The 20,466-nt window shown below is 37.6% G+C and overlaps 2 protein-coding genes across 5 annotated transcripts; both read right to left on the bottom strand.

Moving 5' to 3' along the window:
* Positions 1-130: 130 nt before the first annotated feature.
* LOC140013589 (NADH dehydrogenase [ubiquinone] 1 alpha subcomplex subunit 9, mitochondrial-like) lies at positions 131-5,397 on the bottom strand. Its single transcript, XM_072062935.1, has 12 exons — positions 5,163-5,397; positions 4,922-5,018; positions 4,518-4,582; positions 4,280-4,365; positions 4,077-4,161; positions 3,924-3,994; positions 2,591-2,722; positions 1,716-1,831; positions 1,502-1,625; positions 1,318-1,386; positions 769-889; positions 131-656 (listed from the first exon to the last, which is right to left on the bottom strand). Exons 1-12 carry the CDS (start codon positions 5,263-5,265, stop codon positions 517-519), a joined length of 1,209 nt encoding a protein of 402 aa, XP_071919036.1. The 5' UTR covers positions 5,266-5,397; the 3' UTR covers positions 131-516.
* A 736-nt stretch (positions 5,398-6,133) lies between these two features.
* Positions 6,134-16,238, bottom strand: LOC140004225 (ABC transporter C family member 5-like). Of its 4 annotated transcripts, none has more exons than XM_072062927.1 (13): positions 16,004-16,231; positions 14,975-15,151; positions 12,740-14,856; positions 12,303-12,623; positions 12,134-12,220; positions 10,697-11,392; positions 10,408-10,572; positions 9,131-9,425; positions 8,732-8,946; positions 7,897-8,202; positions 7,419-7,482; positions 7,083-7,322; positions 6,134-6,661 (listed from the first exon to the last, which is right to left on the bottom strand). In XM_072062927.1, exons 3-13 carry the CDS (start codon positions 14,852-14,854, stop codon positions 6,549-6,551), a joined length of 4,617 nt encoding a protein of 1,538 aa, XP_071919028.1. In that variant the 5' UTR covers positions 14,855-14,856; positions 14,975-15,151; positions 16,004-16,231; the 3' UTR covers positions 6,134-6,548. The 4 variants fall into 4 exon arrangements, with proteins under 4 accessions (XP_071919028.1, XP_071919020.1, XP_071919016.1 ...); XM_072062919.1 differs by lacking the exon at positions 16,004-16,231 and adding an exon at positions 15,435-15,801; XM_072062915.1 differs by having other exon boundaries at positions 12,740-15,151; positions 16,004-16,238.
* Between the last annotated feature and the right edge of the window lie 4,228 nt (positions 16,239-20,466).

The raw sequence follows: 20,466 nt of genomic DNA, 5'->3' as shown, positions 1-20,466 counted from the left end.
CAAACAAAAAGATTTTGAGTTTCCTTTCTCGTTTTTAAGGTCTTCATGTTAGCCAGGAGTTGAGAAATTATTTTTATTCTATAATACAAATGGCTAATTAGTATCAGGTAAGCGTAGCGAAAAAGTAACATTAACCAGCACAAAAAACACAGTCCTTCCTTTTTATCAAACAATGTAGTACAACCAGGCACAGAAAAGCACCAGCCTCATTTTTAACAACTGAAAAAGTCGCACCATCTCTTTTGGAATACGCTAATTCTACCGAATCTGTCTCAACTTAAATTAATGTCTCTTGAAACCTTCTGTCCAAAGCTAAATTGATCAGTTTCTGAACTGCTACATCAATGGACCAGCAGAACAGGTGTATTATTAACCTGGTTACCAAAAACTGCAGAGAGTTTCTTCATCAAAAGTACTCATTCCTTCATCAGTTGCTCAAGGAATGAAGGCCAAATTTACCGATCCCACACCTTACAACAGGCTGGTATAAGATTAAACAATAAGATCCAACAATCCTTACGGCCAAGATTCAGGAGATACTTTTTCACTAACTGTCGAACCATATTTTGGACCGCCTTTTCGATATTGTATAAGAAACTCAACGGGATACCCCTTCAACTTATGTGGTGCAATCCCAAGATCATCAAAAGTTAAAGCTGCAAAACCACGAGGAAGTCACAGTAGTGAATACATAGAATACACTTGAAAATGTGAACACTCCCGTCAAAAAAGTGAGAAACAAGAAAGATCAATGAATTCACAACATACCATCTTTTGACACTAAAGTATCAGTGGTAAGGGCTTCAATTGCGTCCAAATTAAATATGCGAGGAGTGGGCATTGGAAATGGAACTTTCTTCAGCAATACTTCTCGAGGCATTGCAATTGCCTAACATCATACAAGCCAGCCATATAGTTAGAAAATAGCTGATCAACTTAACTAGGTGAATAGCAATAGGTCCACTTTATAGATAGTACAGCGTAAAAACAGCCAACCACTATCAAGTGCAAGATGCATGATTCCAAAGTCGAAGTATGGAATCCCATAAAGCTTCACTTAAAACCTTAAGCAATATTCCCTATTGCCTTCTAACCGTATTATATCCCTGCTTCTGACAAAAGAATTGTATTCAAGCGGAAATTGAAAAAGGCCAAACATCACCAATGGCCAGACTCAAAATGAAAAAGAAACAGAAAAAGAAAAGGCTATCTAGCAAAAAATTGGTTAATAAACTAAAACATTTCATGCATTAGTTGAAATCCAAGAACTGAAAGCAGACAGCTATAACAGCAAAAAGACAGTGGTATATAACTTGCCTTAGCAACAGGGAAAGGAATCTTCACATAGCGAGGCCATTCGCGAATCACGTCAAACATAAGCTCTGCCTGGAGACACATGAAAGTTCAGCAAAACTCCACTACCCGGAGACTGAATCTTTCAGAGAAAAACACACAAGAAGACAATGGTCAATCAAACAAGGAGAGAGCGATTGGATGCTACCAATTCATGGACAGTGAAAATCTCCGGTCCACCAAGTTCATAAACTTTTCCCATGCAGCTACCATCATCTTTCAATGCCGCAATAATTGCAGAAGCCACGTCAACAACATAAACAGGCTGAATCCTGTAAAGGACATTCTTGTTAGAATTGTGATTGACAAATTTCCAGTATAGAACAAAAGATGCCAACAGGCTATATCATTGCGAGTCATACTTGGTAGTTCCCTCTCCAATTAGTGGGAGAAAGCCGTAATTTTTTGCAAAATGTGCCCATGGATTTAAAACCCGATCTTCTGTACCAATCATTGCAGCAGGTCGCATAACTGTTGCCTGGAGATGTATATGATTATTAGCAGTTGAAACAATGGGATTTCCTCGATCATCTAGTCGAGCTACCTCTCCCAAAATTAAACTATGAGGTAAGCATTCCAATAATATTCCTTCTATATAATTAATCAACAATAATGCAACCTAAGCAACAAATAAGCTTCATTTTGGATCAGCATAGATCAACATACAAAGTATAAATAATCAGACAGAAGACCAAAATATCTGAACCTAATCATCAAACAACATTGTAAAAGGTAGACCTGGAACCCAAAGCAAATTGATGACTGACTGAAGAGATGGTGTAAAAGTATATGATGCTTTTTTAATCCCAAGGGGAAAAAACACACACAAAAGATCATATGACAGGACAGAAGTTAGAACAGAAGCAACTTAAAATAAGTAAAAGGTGAAATTTTTGCTGAAATCTAAGAATAGAAAACTCATATATCCTTTTCTCACCAAACAATTTCTTCTACAGATTCAGACCAAGAATTTGAAGAAACATATAATATCCCAATATATTTTATGTTAAAAAATGACACAGCTTTTCTTACACAGGACCCCAATCCTACAAGAGATGTGACTCAACCATACACGTCATCTTTCTGGATCCATTCAATTGAAGGCCACCCATAATCAAAAATGAAAAAATAAACCCATATAAAGCAACAAGAAAGTGTCAATACAACCTATCATATGCAGGTTGCAGAATGCCATCTCATTGACGCTTTAGTAATTAATGATAGAAAGATTATTTACCTCAGGGATTTCTTGTAAAAGAGCTTCCTCGCCAGCAGCTTTAGCTCTTAGCATTCTAGATGGAGATGATGGAGAAGCACCCAGGCAAGAAACTTGTATAAATCTCATGATACCACCATGTTCTTTAGCAATCTACACTTTTAAGATTCAAAATCACTAAAGCATGAGACAAACAAAAGAAATAAAAGACAGAGGAAATCATCTACACTCCAATTCCAAGGATTTCAGGCAGAGGTTGAATAGGCAGCCAACAGCCTGCATTTTTTAAGGCATAACCTTCCACCATTTTCTTAGCTTGCCTTTAATCTTTCAACCAAGCTAGAAGCATGCTTAATTTTATAGATTCTCTACAAGCATTCGGGTGACATTTTATAAGTGCTTGTGGACAACTTGTTCAGGCTCAAAAGTACTTTCTAATGAGGGTCAATTCAAAGCTTATTGATCTGAACCACTCCACAATCTGTTCCCACACTTCCAAAAGGACTCTGAATATTATTTCTAACCATTAAAAATAGAGGACTCCCTTCCCACATAAATAAAAGCACAAAAATTTACGAAATATTACCAGCACGCCATGATTTAAGAGCTCAAGGTAACACAAAAAAAATTCTTCAAACATTTAAAAAGGAACCTGATTAACAGAACCTAAAAGCAAAACAAAGGCTTTACAACCAGTTCTGGCACCAGATGGGTCTTAGTGAAACTATCAAGTATCCACTACCAAGTTCAATTAGATCTTCAATTGATTCATGGACAAAAAATTGATCTTCATCCCACTCAATTCATGTTGTAAAGATCTGCATAGTTGCCCTTGCATAATTACTCACAGGCAAAATAGTAAGATTAACTCTAATTCAATGTCAGGGTAAAATAGTGCTTGCAGCCCCTGTAACCAGTCAGAATTACTTCATCAAACAGGATAGGAAATCCTACAATACCCTTCCTCTCTTCAACACTACAATTAACTACAGAGCAATGCAGAACATGAGTTTGGAGCCTTTCTTTCGGCTTAACCTGGCAAACTAAAAAAGCTTTACATTCTTGGTGAGTAGGTTGCCAGGACACTTACCTTCACAAAACTTGTATCAATTACTCATACAGTTCAAACACCTAAAGTTTTCATGGAGAAAGGCTGAGTTACTCATGCCCATGGTTGTAAGGAATATTAGCACTGGAGGAATTCTCATCCTCACAGGCATAACTATCGCCCTCTGATCAACACAATTTATTCTTCAAACAAAACATGAATTTTGTCACCTGGCTATATCTCCACAAAAGAGTATCTCTACATTATGAGGTTAAAGAAAGAAAGAAAAAGAACGTAGGAACCTACCATTGCAAGCTGTTCAGCCATGTGATGGTTCACTTCTTCAAAGCTGTAATTTCTAGTCTCATACTCCCTCCCTGTTGATGAGCTATTTCATAAGTTAAGCAGTCGAAACTCCAACAAACATCAACAAAGTGCAGACAATTGCAGGACGCATACCAATAAGATTAATAACAACATTAGCCTTTGCCATTACAGCCTTGATTGAATTTTCATCTCTAGGGTTGTATTGCATAGGAACAATCTGCAAAAATATATGTTGCACATACTAAATATCGGCTAGCAGAACAAACTTCGTGACATACAATTGAACGACCATAAACCTTGCATTAGTAGCACAAGAAAGCGGCATAACAACCTACCTGTCCCAAATCACCCATTAATTTGAGATGACGATGAGAATCCTCAGAGCCTCGGAAAGGAACCAAAACTTGAGAACCCATTTTAGCTGATGATTGAACCAAAACAAATAAATAAATTTATGCGGGAAAAATCTACAACAAATCCAAAAGCCACAAATTTCTTGTACACCAAACAAGACACAAAATCAAATCCTTGTGCAATACACTGATTAGATAAAACAGCATGCAACCAACTCACCCAACCGTTGAACAAGATAACGCCCAAGAAACCCAGTAGCTCCAAATACTGTGGCAATAATCCCACTGCAAGACGCAAGTGACCAACTTAGACAACAATTTCAGCACAAAGGCTGATCCTGACCAAACTTAACTAGTAAATGTAAGCTTGGACTGTCATGGTACCGCAGACCCTGGATAGTGCTTCAATAAGTTCAAGTCATGTACACAGAGTTCAAATAAGCTCAGGTCTAATTAACAACTGCCCCCGACTTTGTCATGGAAGCTTAAGTCTTGTTATACAATAAACAAACATAAATGATGAATGTCATCGAACAATTACCAAAAAAAAAATTGAGAGGGGAAAAAACTCATTTTGCGGCAGCCAAACCAGATAATTAACGGATTGGGTCATGGCAACATTACCTAACAGACGATCTTCCACCAGTTCCCTTGCGAACTATGTGTCCCGTGCCTCTGGCGGTAAGGTTAGATGCGTACCTCGGATTATCAGCACCATTGTCTGAAATTCAGCAAAATCACAGATTACTGACAACTATTAACCCCGGCATTCGAAAATTTGAGGACAACTTAATCTGTGGATCAATAAGGATTTAACTGTATATATACAGCCCTAGAAATGTAGGGTAAAAGGTACACTGCGTACAATGGTGAAAGTAAGGATTAAAGGATGAATCAAAAGATAAAATCGCAGCTGTTGCTGAAGGCTTCAAAGAATGACGCCCTAATCGCCTTGCGATTGCCTGCATCTTTCCCTCTCGCAGCAGCTCTCAGAGCGAGCAAGTGCGCGCGCGCGTGTTTTTGGAGAAGAAGGAGAAGAGGGACCTGAGACAGAGAGAGATTCTGGAGACTAATTTAATCGATTATTTCATCCTTGCCTTTCCCTAAAGCGACTAATTAAACGACAACGTCTGCTATAGAGAAAGAACTAAACGACTATACGCTTATTTATTTACTATTTTTCTACGCAACTTCAACTCAACTCTTAAGCGTAAATTTTGAAATACAAGTAACAATTAATTAAGCAAAAAAAAAAACAGTTCGACTTCTTAATTAGTCGAACACTTAGAATAATTCCTATAATATTTTTTATAACATAATTAATATCAATTATTTTTTTTGGTTGCTCTCAAGACTTGAAAGAAACACCCAATATTTGTAACACTTTTCATAATATAATTAATGTCAATTATTTTTTTGAATGCTCTCAAGACTTGAAAGAAATACTCAATATTTATCAACAATATTCGTTGACTAGTTGCATTTTGAAATGTTGGTTTCACTTCAATTATGCAAATTTGATTTTTTTTTTTTTTTGGCGAATTGGATTATCTTGAACCCATAACTCCTTCAAAAAAAAGAAAAAAAAAACTCATAACCTTCACAAGGTCCCAAGCTTTATGATGGAAGACACCCTTAATTGCAACTAAAACATTCCATTATGGAAAAGGAAAGATGATCTTCTGTTCAACACAAGATCGTTTATTAACTTTCTCACTCTCTTTTTAGCATGCGAATCTGTTAGTGAACCATTGCAGGAAATTCTACTTGCCCTGTGTTCGGTAGTCATGCAACTAGCGAGTTGAGGAGAGTCCACCCTACCCTACTCCAGAGGAATGGCAAGAAGAAACTTTAATATGAAGCTAAGGAGAAAACAAAATTCTAGCATCCATATTCACCGTCTACACTCTACATGATTCTTTAACATCTGTCAAAATTTTCTCCTCCCAAAAACCTAATTTATTGCACATGACAAAGTTACATTTGCATTTCTTCCGTCTAATCAATCCTCCTTTTCTTGCCTTTTTGTCCTATGTTACAAAATGCAGTTGCATCATTCCTCATTATCATAAAGGGAAGAATGATCTGCAACTATTTTCCATATCCACAGTTCTGAGGCACTAGTTTCCATATCCAGAGTTCTGATGCAAAGACGTGCCGATGACCTCTCCACTTCCCCCTAGGTTTCTGGATTTGCTCAAAGAAGCAGCATGAGGAGAGCAGGACTCGCCACAATTCAACCAAAATCCAGTCAAAAATCAGAAATCCCACTGGACCTTGATGAATATTCTGACACCAACCTGAGGAACATGGATGACTTGTCCTCCAATAGTCGGGCTGGAGTGTCAAATTCTGCAACTTGACCTGCATAACATACCAGAAACAGTGTTCAAACTTCATTTGAGACATAAAACCACGTATAGAGACAAAGAACGTTAAACAGCAAATCATCTAGCAGTAGAATCCGGGTCTACCGCCCAGAGCAAGCTTCTACAAACTAACAGCGCCCAAAACCAGGACCGGTTTAGAGAAGCAGCCTCTCTTGCTCCACTAAGGGTAAAACTGCCTCGTCTATCTCCCAAAGCCTACAAGGGATTGGGATCTCATATGCCAGCATGGTGCTTCAGCTACACTAGCCTTCCAAAGTAACCACATGTACCTTGTCTACTCACCATCTTCTTGATTATCTTTTTTTTTTTTTTTTTGGGGAGATGGGTGGGGTTGGTTTGAGTGTTTAAGTCAAACAGTAAAATCACGAATCATATCAACTTGGTATAAAACTTACCATCACTGAGGACCAGAACAAAATCACTGTCGATAACGGTAGGGATACGATGAGCAATGGTGCAAACAGTGCAATTCTCAAACTCAGTCCTAATGATCTTCTGGATCAGATTATCTGTGGCTGAATCAACGGAAGCTGTTGCTTCATCAAGCACCAAAATCCTTGCCTGTTTAAGCAAAGCCCGTCCAAGAGACACCAGTTGCCGTTGGCCAACGCTCCAATTATCTCCATTTTCTAATACTGTTCACTCGCATAATGCAAGTATGCATCAGGTACACAATCTAAAGGCCTCTCTACAAACTATACATGATCCCGATGAAAGAGTGTCATACATACCAGGTGTATCAAGTTTCTGCTCTTTCTGACGAACTACATCTCCAAGCTGAGCTTTATCAAGTGCCTGTGCAAATCAAAATGACGTGCATGAAAACATGACAAGTAGACATTAAGTAAGGGGCATATAGGGCTTCAAGAAATCAGTTAACTTCGTGATGGACATCATGTTTACAAACAAGTGACTAGAGATACCCTTGATATTGCATATTTCACCTTGCATGAAAAGGCTAAAATTGACAGGAGGGAACAAGCAATTAAAGTTAGGAAAGAGAACAATCTCACATCATGCTAGATATATTATATTTGCTGGCACATTAAAGATGTCCAAGAAAGCTTATGAAACTTACCAGATACTTTATCTCATTACTCATTTTGTTTAACTGTCAGTTCAGCATAAAGAAAAGATACTATAAGGAGAAAATGTACTCCAATAATAAAACTTGACAACTATAAGGAGAAGAAGGAACTTTAGTTTCACCTGCCAAATCTCTTGATCTGAATGCTCTTCAAGGGGATCAAGGTTGCCTCTAATAGTTCCTTCAAACAAGGTTGGATCTTGTGGTATGATACTCAGACGGCTACGAAGGTCATGAAGACCAATTGTTAATATATCGACGCCATCAATAAGGATTCTGCCACCTGCTGGTTCGATCAATCGAAAGAGGGCCTGGATCAAAGTAGATTTGCCACTCCCAGTACGCCCAACAATTCCAATTTTATTTCCACCAGGAAACATGCAGGTCACACCATGAAGCACAATAGGAAGACTTTCCTTATAACGAACCTACAGGGAGTGAGAAAATATTCAGATTTTGATTATACTGTATTACATTTTTCCCCTGAAAGTGAGGGAATAGGAGCAAGGAAGAAAGTGAATAGTCCAACTCCTGTTGTGCATAAGCTACAGCCTTGGAATACAAATAAGACTTGTAGTTATGCAGAAAATGGGAAAAGGATGCTTCTGTGGAGGTTGTATCAGTCTAACCCTCATCATGTCCTTTTCTATCTTAACAAGTTTTCAATTTTCTTACATCCATTTTGTTTATTCCCACTATTTCTTTCTTCATATCTGTCTTCTTAAAGATTCACTCAGTTTCTAAGCTCAAAGCATGAAGAACGGGGCAAACATTTCATGCTTTTAGAAAAATCAGCCATTTAAAAGGAAAAAAAATAGACACCGATGTAAAATCCACCGAAAAAACAAAAGCAGCAGCTCTCATCAGATAATGAATCTTAGAGAAGTCCATGCCAAAATACCTTGTTATCAAAGAAATGAACTTAATAAGAAATATTACAAACATTCAGTGCCATACCTTTAGATTAATCAGCTCAATAGTTCCTCTTTCTGGCCAAGAGGATGGGGGACGAGAATTCTCAATAATTGGAGGAGCTTCACTTGGAATTTGGCAGTACTGATGAATTCTCTCGATAGAAATAATTTTGTTTTCAAGCTTACAAAAGCTTAGTATCCACCTTGATAGACGTGCATTCAAATTGAGGCCATAAGTAACAGCAAGGCCAGCCATAGCTGTGCACCAAAAGCTTAATATCAGCAATGTGACAGTAGTAAAAGAAATCCAAATGTATGTCACTTACATAATTTACATGCACAGTATAGATGCTTTCATTAGTTTCTTCGCAAGGAAATAAATAAATAAAGCCAAATTTCCTTAGGTTTACTTGCATTTTAAGGGAAGGCACAACATACATACTTGGATCTATACTTCCATGGGGGAAGCTCACTAGTAAAACCATGCAGAAAGCAAACACAAATGTCGAGAGTAATTCCATCCGTAGGCAGAGCCATTCGATAGCAGCGAGACTGCAGAAAAACGGACGAGTAAAAGAATCAAGAAGTTGAAGGTTCCTCTTTATGAATCTCTTTTCTTGTCCAAAACCTCTGATCGTGGCAGCCCCAGCAACAGACTCGGCGAAGAGGTGGATGACTGGAGATTTCTGGATACTAACAATGCGGACTAACTCCCTTGATGATGCCATATAGTATTTCTGCAAATCATATGAGAGTCTTAAAATGGCTAACAGCACAAACCAATGCTTTTCAAATAAAGAATAAAAGCATATTTCCAAAATCTGTAAATGCATAATTGTTATTCCAGTATCAGCCTTATAACTCAAACTCGCCATAGGATATAGATAATTTTACAAGGCTTAAAGCACTATGTTTGTTGGAACTCTGAGGATTATAAGTGCAATTGTTCACCAGTATAAGAGGGCAAAAACAAGCCCCATGTCTCATTAGGAGGACTAAGTAAGTTGCTTATTCAAGAAAATTGCAATCATAATGAATGATGGTCTTCAATCACCATCTTCAATATATAATCCTGGCCCAGTTGCCAGTTCTGATGTTTTTGTCTCTATGGTAAAAGCAACCGACACAAACACCTTATGACAGAGTATGAGCCACACATTACATGTTGTGTAGGATGTAAAACTTTTTGTGCAGTAGAAAACAACAAAACGACATAGATATTTAAAAAATGCAGGAACAACTACATATTCAATGGTGTCTAGGTTTTAAAATTCGTACATGGTTGATCAATAAAGGGAAGTGTTGACGGTATGCACCAAAAAGGGGGGAAAAAAAAGAGAGAGAGAAGTTGCATGTACAATTACATGGGTCCCACATGAAACTGACTGGTAAAGCACTACAAAACAATGCGATGCTTTATGGGGAAAAGGCGAATTTTCCATGTCAAATATGGAATCTTTTCATTACTTAGACTCTAAGCAAGCTGTATTTACTAGGTACAGATCCTTTAGGTATCAAATATCAATGTATGTAATACTCTTAAATTATGCAAGAGGAGACTTTGCTAAGGCGCAACAAGTTTGTCTGGCTTTATGGAAAGAGCAAATAAGAGAGCTGTGTATAAACATAACTATCACAGTTCTATAAAACAAACACTTCTAAAAGGTGGCAGAACTGATCACTTGAGTAGTACACTTGAGTATTAAATTCATTATTCACCTGCATCCACAAGCAAGAGATCGCCATTGGGACAATAAGGAGCAAAATTTGCCAGGTAACATCTGTCATTACAAGAATAATGCCAAGAAGCTGAATGGTTGTTGAAGCAAAGCTACCAAGTCTGAAGGGGATGTCAAGATCAACAACACTTTGATCAACTGAGACCTGGCAGCAACATAAAAACCACTATATCTATCACTCCACAAAAGGGATCAAGAACGTAATGAATGGGAAGGGTACCAAGATATCTCAAAAGGATATATTTGCAGAATGACAACTTATCACATACACGGTTCAGTATCCGCCCAGCAGGTGTTGAGTCAAAGAAAGACATTGGTGCTCGAAATACAGTTCTAAGCATCTTCAGAAACAATTTCTGTGCAGCTGTAAGACCAAACGTAGCAACTAAGGCAGCCCTCATAAAGACAAACCATGAACTCCCAAAGGCAAGGGCCATATAGACAAGAATAAGTACAAGACTACTTGTTCTAGGCTGGTCTCCCACGGTCTGTGGATTTGCCCATGCCATCCACCAACTACTGGCTATTTGAAGCACCTGAAATAATGTTTGTGCAAGAACAATGAGTGGAATCAATAAACCCTTATAAGCAGCCGCCATATATGACAAATACACTTTCATGCTAACTCTTCCTCTCTCCCGCTCCTCTTCTTGAACAAGCTGCTTATTCTTAGAAGCTTTTGCTTTATTTTTCTCTTTTATTGGATTCTTTTTTGAAGCTGAAGCACTTTCCTGTACATCCTTTGTCATCATGTCCATACTACTACCCACTGACTCACATCTTTTGCTCATCAAGACAGATCCTTCAAGAGGTTGATGTTTATCTGATTCTTCAGATGATTGACTGGAAAATTCCATGGCTTCAATTGCTTCGTGATGAGCAGAAACCAAAGTTTCAAAATCCGTTCCAGCTCGCAAGAGTTCATCATATCTTCCAGCTTCAGTGATACGGCCTTCTTTAAGGACCTACAACCAATAAAGCTAACATTTGATTATACTAAACAAAAATGTCAAAAAGCAAGAAACAATGCATTTTGATAAAGGAATTTCTCTCATTTCCTTTTCGCTTTATCTCAAACCACTCAAGAGGCTTAAAGAGCATACACAACCGCCTCTCTGAAAAATATAATGACAATAAGTAAGCCAGCTGAAAGCGCCCTCTTTGTGCTTGGACATCAATTTGGGACATTATTAAAGCCATAACATCTCATCCATTTTTCATTAACATCATTAGCATATGTTGGCTTGTTACCATTTTAAACTGCTTGGAAAAAAAATAGTACTTTTTCTTCCCAAGTTCAACCAGAACATGGCATTAGTTTCGAGGCAACAACTTTAAAAAGAAAAAAATAAAACTACTTTCCACCTAGAAAATGGCATTCTGTCCTTGAAAGCAATAGATAGTCGATACTTTCTCATACATTTGCGCATGCCTTATGTTCATACCTAGTTATCCCATTCTTCTTTGACTATTATCTTAGCTGCAGTTCCAGAAAGAAGAGGCATATAGTGGGATGCCTTAGGTGACAGAGAAATTTCATATATAAAGTCAAACTAGTGCATATAAAGAAAAGCATAACTTTTCTAATCAATGAGATAAAAACAATATTTGAGACTACATGTTACGTAGAACTTGAGTCTCTAAGGGCATTGCCAACACCAGCTCATGAATGCAGGATAACAAGTTGAGCAGCAAAAATCCCTTACCAGTATCAAGTCAGCTGCAGGTAAAAATTCAACTTGATGGGTAACATAAATGACCGTCTTGGAATGTAGTGCTGTCAGTATGTATTCCTGCAAAAACAGAATCACATCTTATGTCAAATTTATTCAGATAGAAGCATACAATCTACATGATGCTGTAGATGGTTCTGACCTTAAATAATTCTGACCCTGTATGCGCATCGACAGCACTAAAAGGATCATCAAGCAAAAAAATATCTGCATCTTGATAGAGTGCCCTGGCAAGCTGCACGCGTTGCTTTTGACCCCCACTAAGATTTATGCCTCTATCACCAATTATGGTCTGATCTCCATGAGAAAATAGCTCCAAATCCTTTTTCAGCGAGCATGCATGGATCACCCTCTTGTACTTTGCTTTATCCTTTGGGCTACCAAAAAGAATGTTTTCCTCTATATTTCCTGATTGTATCCAAGCTGATTGAGGCACATAAGCAGAAGAACCACATATTCGAACCTAACAAGACATACAAAATCAAGGATTAGATACCCTAACCTAACTCCCACAATGAGGACATCAGAAATGAAAGAGCTTAAAAAAGTCACAGAATATAATTCCACATTCTGACTTACTTCACCAGATATTTTCGGAATCTCACCAAGGATGCAAGAAAGGAAGCTGGATTTCCCAGAACCAACCATGCCACAGACTGCAACCCGCATACCTTTTTCTACCTTTAGTTGAATATTTGACAATGTTGGCCTCGGTGACGACGGATCCCAGCCGAACTCACCATCTTTAATTTCTATTGCAACACTCGTCAGGCCTCGAGGTAAAACAATGGTTGCATCTTCTTTCAACTCTTGCCCCAGGAAGAATTCAGAAAGCCTGTCAAGAGAAACTTTTGTCTGAGCCATCATTGATACCAAGTCGGGGAAACTCCTAAGTGGTTCTTGCAGGATCCTGAAAGTTGCGAGAGCAGAAAGAACACTTCCTGCTGTAAGCTGTCCGCCCAACAATATGCAAGTGCCAAAAGTAATGGCTGAAACGAATATGGGGGAACTCCAGAAAACAAATGTGACAAAAGCCTGAGAGTAAAGCGCTTTTCGGAGATAATTGAATTCTACACTTCGCATTTCCTCCAATTTTAATCTGTATCTATCCTCCCAAGCCTGCAACTTAAGAACTCTCATGTTCCTGAGGCATTCAGAAGTTTTCCTCATTCTATCATCCTTGGCAGCCATTAATTTGTCTTGGTATCCTTCCTGAACCGTTGTCAGTGGAACGGTCACAACAATGGAAATAATGGTGGCAATCAATGTTGCAAGAGATGCAATTCCAACATTCTTATACAGAATAGCAAGGGCAAGAAGAATTTGAAAAGGTAGCATCCACATGTCGTGAATATACCAAGTAAAGTCGCCCACTCTCTGAACATCAACAGCCATGTAGTTGACAATCTCCCCACTAGTGTGAATTTTCTTGGCTGAGCTCGAAAGCCTGAGTCCCTTGCGATACACCATTGCTGTTAGAGCTGATCTCACGTGCATACCCAAAATGTCAACCCCAAGGTACCAGTGCCGGGTTGTAAATGTCTCGATCAATTTTGCAATGAAGAATATACCAGTAAGAATGTATCCCTCATGTGGAAAAGCCTCTACCCCAGCCAGGTAATCCACAAAGTAGCTAATCAGGAACGGACCCACATACGAAACTAGAGTGTTCAACCCTGCAAAAATTGCATTCCAAGCAGCTTCCTTCCAGAAAGATTTCAACATGGCTTTGGCTAAAGAAGTCTTCTTTGAAGGATTTTCAGCTTTCAACCGCTCCCAGTTCGAGTTCAATAGCTTATAATTGATCTTGGAACGGTCTTTTTGCCTGAGCTGCGGAATATCTCTCAGTTCAAGTGGTCTCTTTACACCAAGCGAAAGAAGAGGGTTCAACCAGGAAAGAGTGGCCAAACTAAAAAGACCAGCTTCACCAAAAGGGCTGACTTTATGATTGCCTGCCTCTTCTTCGAGCAACAATGGCTCTTGGAGATCAGAATTCCTAGAAACTTGTATACCAGTGATCCCCCTAATAGCCACAAATGAGAGGAACGCAAGAGCAGGTGTTGAAGCCAAGTTAGCCAAAACATGAGAGGTGAAGTGTCTAGAACCTTCTGTAACCAGGCCTCTCCCATCAACATACAAGGTACCCAAGCAAACGACAAAAGAAAGAAGCCACCATATCCTCAAGAGCAACGGAAATTTCTGATTGGCCTTATATTTACAGTAAAGGGCAGAAAAGCTGAGCACGAACCAGGCTAAGCCCTGAGCAGCAGGTTGGATGATGCGGGTCCAGTTTGAAGGACCTCCTCGAGTAGCCTCTCTGATGAGACTAACTCCATCAAAGCCCAAGACCACAACATTGAGAAGTAAGAGATAGAAGCTACAAAGGACAGTAGCCTTGAAGCCCCTACCAATGACAATGCTGTGAATTTCAGCATCAACAATTCTGTCGTCCCCAACTTGGACCGAGCTTGCATCAGAATTGTCTTCCTTGCCGACTCTAACTCGTCCCAAGCACAGATATATCTGCTTGGCAGATACAATGAAGAGAAACAGAAGAAAGAGAGTCAAGTTGATGCAAACCGACGATAGTTCCAATATGGGAAAGTCGTGAAGTTTGCCGAGAAAGCGAGGCCCCAGTGGCTGACCGGAGATTCTAGCAGCAGTGCTGAGGAAAAAAGGACTGATGATACCCATTACTATTATTGCAGCAGCAGCAGAAGCAGCAGCAGCACAAGATACCAATCAATCTCGGTGAGTGAAAATAAAAAGAAAAGAAGCAGCTGAAATTGAATGAGACCAAGAGTGCCCCCTCACCTCACTTTATATAACTGATGAACCACAACAATGAAGAGGTTTGGCAGAGATAAAGAACAAATCTCGCCGAGGGCATTTCACTACTTCTTTACAGGTGGCGAAGATTAAAATTGATGCTGTGTCTAAAATGCGTGAAGATGTTGGTGGTGACGAGTCACGCAGCTGAGAAAAGAAAATCTGTAGAACCACAATGCACATAAAACACAAACAGGATTTCATCATCAAAACCAACATCCATTACCATAAAGACAAAATTCAGGAGAGGAAAAAGCTAAAACAATCTCTCAAGTCTCAACAATACCACCTCCCACCAAAACCGAAAAAACAAAAACACTCCCCTTCTTTCTTCTCTTTCCTATGTGATTTCCCCTCCCTACACATCGCCAAAAGAGGAGGCTCTTTCCGTGAGGAAATTGGGATAAAAAAACAAAATCCCTTGCAGAAAATCCAAAAATATGACCTGGGTCTTTGGTGCTTTCCTCGGATAATTGTTAAACGAGCCGTTTGAGATTGCCCTGAGGCAATCCTGCAAAGCCCACAGAAATAAGCAGTGTACGCAGAGTAGTGTGTGGGACTTTTTTCCTTTGAAAGAAAAGGAGAAAAAAAAAAAAAAAAGAGGAAAATCTTTTAGCAGCAGGAAGCTGCTTAACATAGCGCCCAGCGAGACAAAAATGACACCAGCCACCTAAACAAGGTGGCGAGGTGGTGACGACTGACGACACGGGGGTGAGAGAGAGATCTGCCAAACTCAACATCCCCGGGGCTTTTATATGCAGCCATAGGAAGCAAGAATAATAGTAATCAAATTCAATGCCAATTAAAAAAAACACACACACACACACAAACTTGGAATTATTATAAAAACAATACGGTAATTGCCCATATGGTAATGCAATGTAATGTTTTCTTTACTGGACTAGTAAATTTCTGATTTGGTAATGTTTTTCTTTAGTCATCTAGTTTAGCTTTTAGTAGTACCTTTGATATATTTTTTTTTAGTGTCTAAGTAGCAATGGCAATATACCATACCTTTGCTGTTCTTCTTTGTATTCTTGTTGTGTTGGCCACCTAACACTGCCGTGCTAGGGTGGGACTTTCATATCATCCAAAATTTCAAAAACAGAAACAGGGGATTCGGAAGAAAGTTGGAAAACGGAAGTTGCTCAAGTTGAAGATTGAAGACTGTAGAAGAGGTGGGTTTTGGTCGTACTAGGATCAAATCTAAATAGATGCCCAAGATTTTAGCTCATGAGATCACTTCCATGATTTTTCCAGTATAGATATATATATATATATACACACACACACTCACAGAGGACATTGAGAATTATTAGAGCATGTTGATTCTTTAAGAGAGGTAAATATATGCATGGAATATTTAAAGTCACAAAAAGAATATTATCATCGTCATATTGTGCAAGGTGTAATTATTACTACAACATATTAGCAACCCAAGATTTTTTTTTTTTTCCCCAACGATATTGCAAAGAAAACTTATATAATGCATGACATTAATCTGTATTTAAATTTCAAATCATCTTCCTACATATCTATATCTATATCTGTATGTATCAAAAGGCAAGTTTTTTACGAGGAGTTTCCAAAAACGTCAGAAATTAAAATCCTTTTTTACTATAATTTTGATTTTTTTTAATATAGTAATCTTTATCCCTTAACTAACGGATAATAACCATTACCATAAATCACGTTTGTAAATCGCAAACCATGTCTGACACCTTATTTTTACTATCATTTTAGATTTTAGATTTTACTACATTGCAGAGAAAACTTAATGCATGACCATAATTTTTATTTAAATTTAAAATTACCTTTTCGCGTATTGCAATGTTATACATTGCAGACGTTGGCTGTGCAATTGGTAAAAACTCAGAAGAAGAAAATGAAGACACTCTTCATATACTACTGTTGGGGGTTTTTTCCTCCGATCGTCAGATTAGTCGTTCTTTACAAGGGCAAGACTCTGAAAAGTGACAACAGAAAAGGTTGGATATTTTACAGTTTATACTCTCAACTATTATAGCCATGGTGTTGGAGTTATTTTTTTTCACGAAGACTACTAGACTTTTTGCATATGTCACGGGTAGTAAATTAAAGAAGAAGGATGCTAAACTGGAATTTTTTTTTTTTTAAAAAAAAAAAAGTAGAAAAAAGCATTACACTGTGAGAAAGTGACGAGCAATTGAAGTCTGATAAAGAACCATTTTTACCATCGATTCTGTGTTGATCATTGACGTAATGTCACCGTTCTTTTCCATTTTGACCTTTGGTTACCGTCGCCGCAGTCGCGGTTGGTGGATTTTAGTTAAGTATACGGAAGTATTAGAGCCTTCTTAGCCTGGTGATGAGCTTTGCATGTTGTCATGTTTCAATTTATTGTTTGGTAAAGAACTTATCTTTTTCCTCACAAGAGTCAAGAACTCACGCCTACAATTAAAGTCAACGCTCATAGAGTCATCAAAGAACGGTCCAAAGGACAATTTAAACTATCAATTTGGTAAAGAACTTATCATTGATCTATATATTAAACTATTTAGCCTTGTTTGGATTGCCAATTTTGATTAAAAAAAAAAAAACTATGCTTTACATGAAAATATTTTTTAATCATTTTTTTACTTCATATGTATCAAATTGTTATAATGTAAGTAGATGGATGAATTGAATGGTTCAAAGAAAAGAATGTAAGTGAGAGATTTTGGATTCGAATCTTTTCAATAAAATATATATATATATATACATTTTTCTTACACAGTGTGTTGGGTTTTGGGTGGACGCATGCATTAAAAATAGTGCGCCTATGACAATATTGGACCACTACTTTCTTTTTCTTTCATTTCCTTTCCACTTCCGGGATCAGAAGCTGCCAGGCATTGCATTCGATACACCCAAACAACCAAATATCATGATGTACGGTACAATTGGTTAACTTTTTTCTCACTTTAGATCATAGTTAGTGTCGCATCAGGTTAGTTTGGGAATGCGATAACTTATTGAAAAATATCTTATTAAATAAAGTTTTTAATAAAAATACTTATTAAGAGTTCAAGTACTTTTAACTATTATATTATTTGGATTCACAGTTCAATAAGTATTTATTATATTGGATCATGAGCAATTTTAAATATATTTATCTCGTTATTTAATTCATAAAATAGAATAAAATAATGAAATTTAATATTTTATTTATAAAAACACACAAGTTATTCTAAAAGTATCAAATTTTAACTTTTGCTAAAAGAAATTTTGACACTAAAAGCTCCGCCCTTGATTATATGGAACGACATTCACCAAACACTTCAAAAATATTTTTAATACCTAAAAATGCGTTTTTATGAAAAGCACCGTGGCTCCAAATGGAACACTAATATTACTTCGCCCGTTTTCTATAAGAATTGCTAAGGTTGTGTTTGGATTGCATTTTTCGTGATTTTTTATGAAAAAAATACTGTAGCGATTTGATGTATGTGAAAAAAAAAAGTAATAGAAAAATATGATCACGAAAAACGACGCAATTTTTCGACGGAAATTGGCAATCCAAACAAGGCCTAAGTAAGGTAGCTTGCTGGCTAGCTGTTCAGGATCAGCAAACCCGATGCAGGGTTTCTCAAAGTGCATTTAGCAAGAGTCGGTGATGCCAGCATGGACTCATGATTGCATGTATTCATTTCGCACAGCGTTACTCAACTCAAATAATTTTCCACTTTTTGGAAAGAATCTCAAATTTATTTAACCGCATGAAGATTCTGATTCATACTACTTACTTATATAAATAAAAACCCGTACATGGGATGAATCCAAAACAAAACATGCACATGCAAAACGTAAAAGTACGAGTGATTTTTTTTTTTTTTTTTTTTTGAGGTAAGCACGGATGATTCATTAACGCATTTGGTCAGTACCCCGACTTCTTGTAGCCGTCCACGTATGATTGTCCTATGGTATTTATTACTAACAACCATATCGATCGGCTGAATATTTATTATGGATTGCAAAAGCCTGAAAGGACACATGATAAATGAAGGAATTTTTTTTTTTTTTGAGAATTGCCTCTATGGCAAGTACTGATTATCTTTGAGAGCTTCGTTTCGGTCTTCTACGTCTCTAGGCCTTGTTTGGACAGTAATTTTTTTAAAAAATTATTACGTTTTCCGTGAACACATTTCTCAATCACCTTTTTACCTTATATATATCAAATTGTTACAATAATTTTCTTTGCAAAAAATCTAAAAAATTGCAATCTAAACACAACCTTAATTTCACCCTGAAAATGGATACGAATTTCAAAAGTAGTCGAAACAGTTCTTCAAGAATGCCAAAAAGAGAAGGCAATAAATAAGTCTCTGCTTCTTGGTGCCACAGCAAAAGCAATTGCAATGATGATCATTCTGAAGATCATATAATGATTTTGAGAGATTTTGACTAACACCTAGTAATTAGTAAGAGCATTTCATAATGACGATGTTGCTTCCATTTCTTTCTTCTTCTTTTTTCCGGAAAATGGGTTCAAATGTGGTAGCTAGCAGCTAGTGCGAATTGGTTCCATCAAAATTAAGATCTAAAGATATTTATTTACCACAGTAGTTAATTTTGCATGAGATTCGGTGGTAGAAAGCAGTAGCGTCACTAATCTTTAAAATCAAAATGCTTGCTTTGAGGAAAAGGGGGTTGAGATTTGCGGCTAATATTAAGATTAGGATGTGTTGGGTGTTGATTAACATGGGAATTAATAAGTGCTTCCCAAATGCTAATGCCCATGTTGTACGGTACAGCCGCTGCCAGGGACCGTAATTTTTAGTACTAGCGTTGACACCAATAAATTAACGCCCAGAGTTTGTTGGTCTCAAGTGTCATTTTCTTTGGTCTAATCTCCACTCTTGTGTCTTGTTGAAGTTAATTCGAGCCGCCTCACACTCCTGTGTCTTGTTGTAGTTGATTCGAGCCGCCTCACTGGTCACTTGCTTAGTCCGCAAACGCGATAATTACCTTGCATTCCTGTTGCGCACTGTTCTTTATTCTTTGGCGCCCGCGACAACGACAAAGATTCGGTACAATTGTATTTTGTGCAATTCTGTTCGATCACTGTATATGTTTAGATTTTACGTGCATAAATACACCATAATATTATATTGAATATATATTAAATGTTTTACTCATATACATCGCTTTTTATCCCGAATTGGATAACAAATTATTCCAAATAATATTTTGCCTGCATCATAAACACATTTCTCAATTTACCTTTTTATATTTCTAATCATCTTTTTATCTCACTTACATCACATCACAAAAAGTGCTACAGTAATTATTTCAAATAACACTCTATCCAAACAGACTAAAAAGTAGAATAATGGGATCGAACAAATGTGCTAGCCCCTATCTTCTTAACACCCGTACCACCCTCTTTCCTCCCACAGGCACCCAGCCCAGCAAAAAAAAAAAAAAAGTATATAATAATATTCCTTTTATCTAAACGT

The sequence above is a fragment of the Coffea arabica genome, chromosome 1e, assembly GCF_036785885.1.
Source record: "Coffea arabica cultivar ET-39 chromosome 1e, Coffea Arabica ET-39 HiFi, whole genome shotgun sequence".
Lineage (NCBI taxonomy): Eukaryota > Viridiplantae > Streptophyta > Magnoliopsida > Gentianales > Rubiaceae > Coffea > Coffea arabica.
The sequence above is the reverse complement of the archived record's forward strand: the minus strand, read 5'-3'. Positions and strand labels throughout refer to the sequence as shown.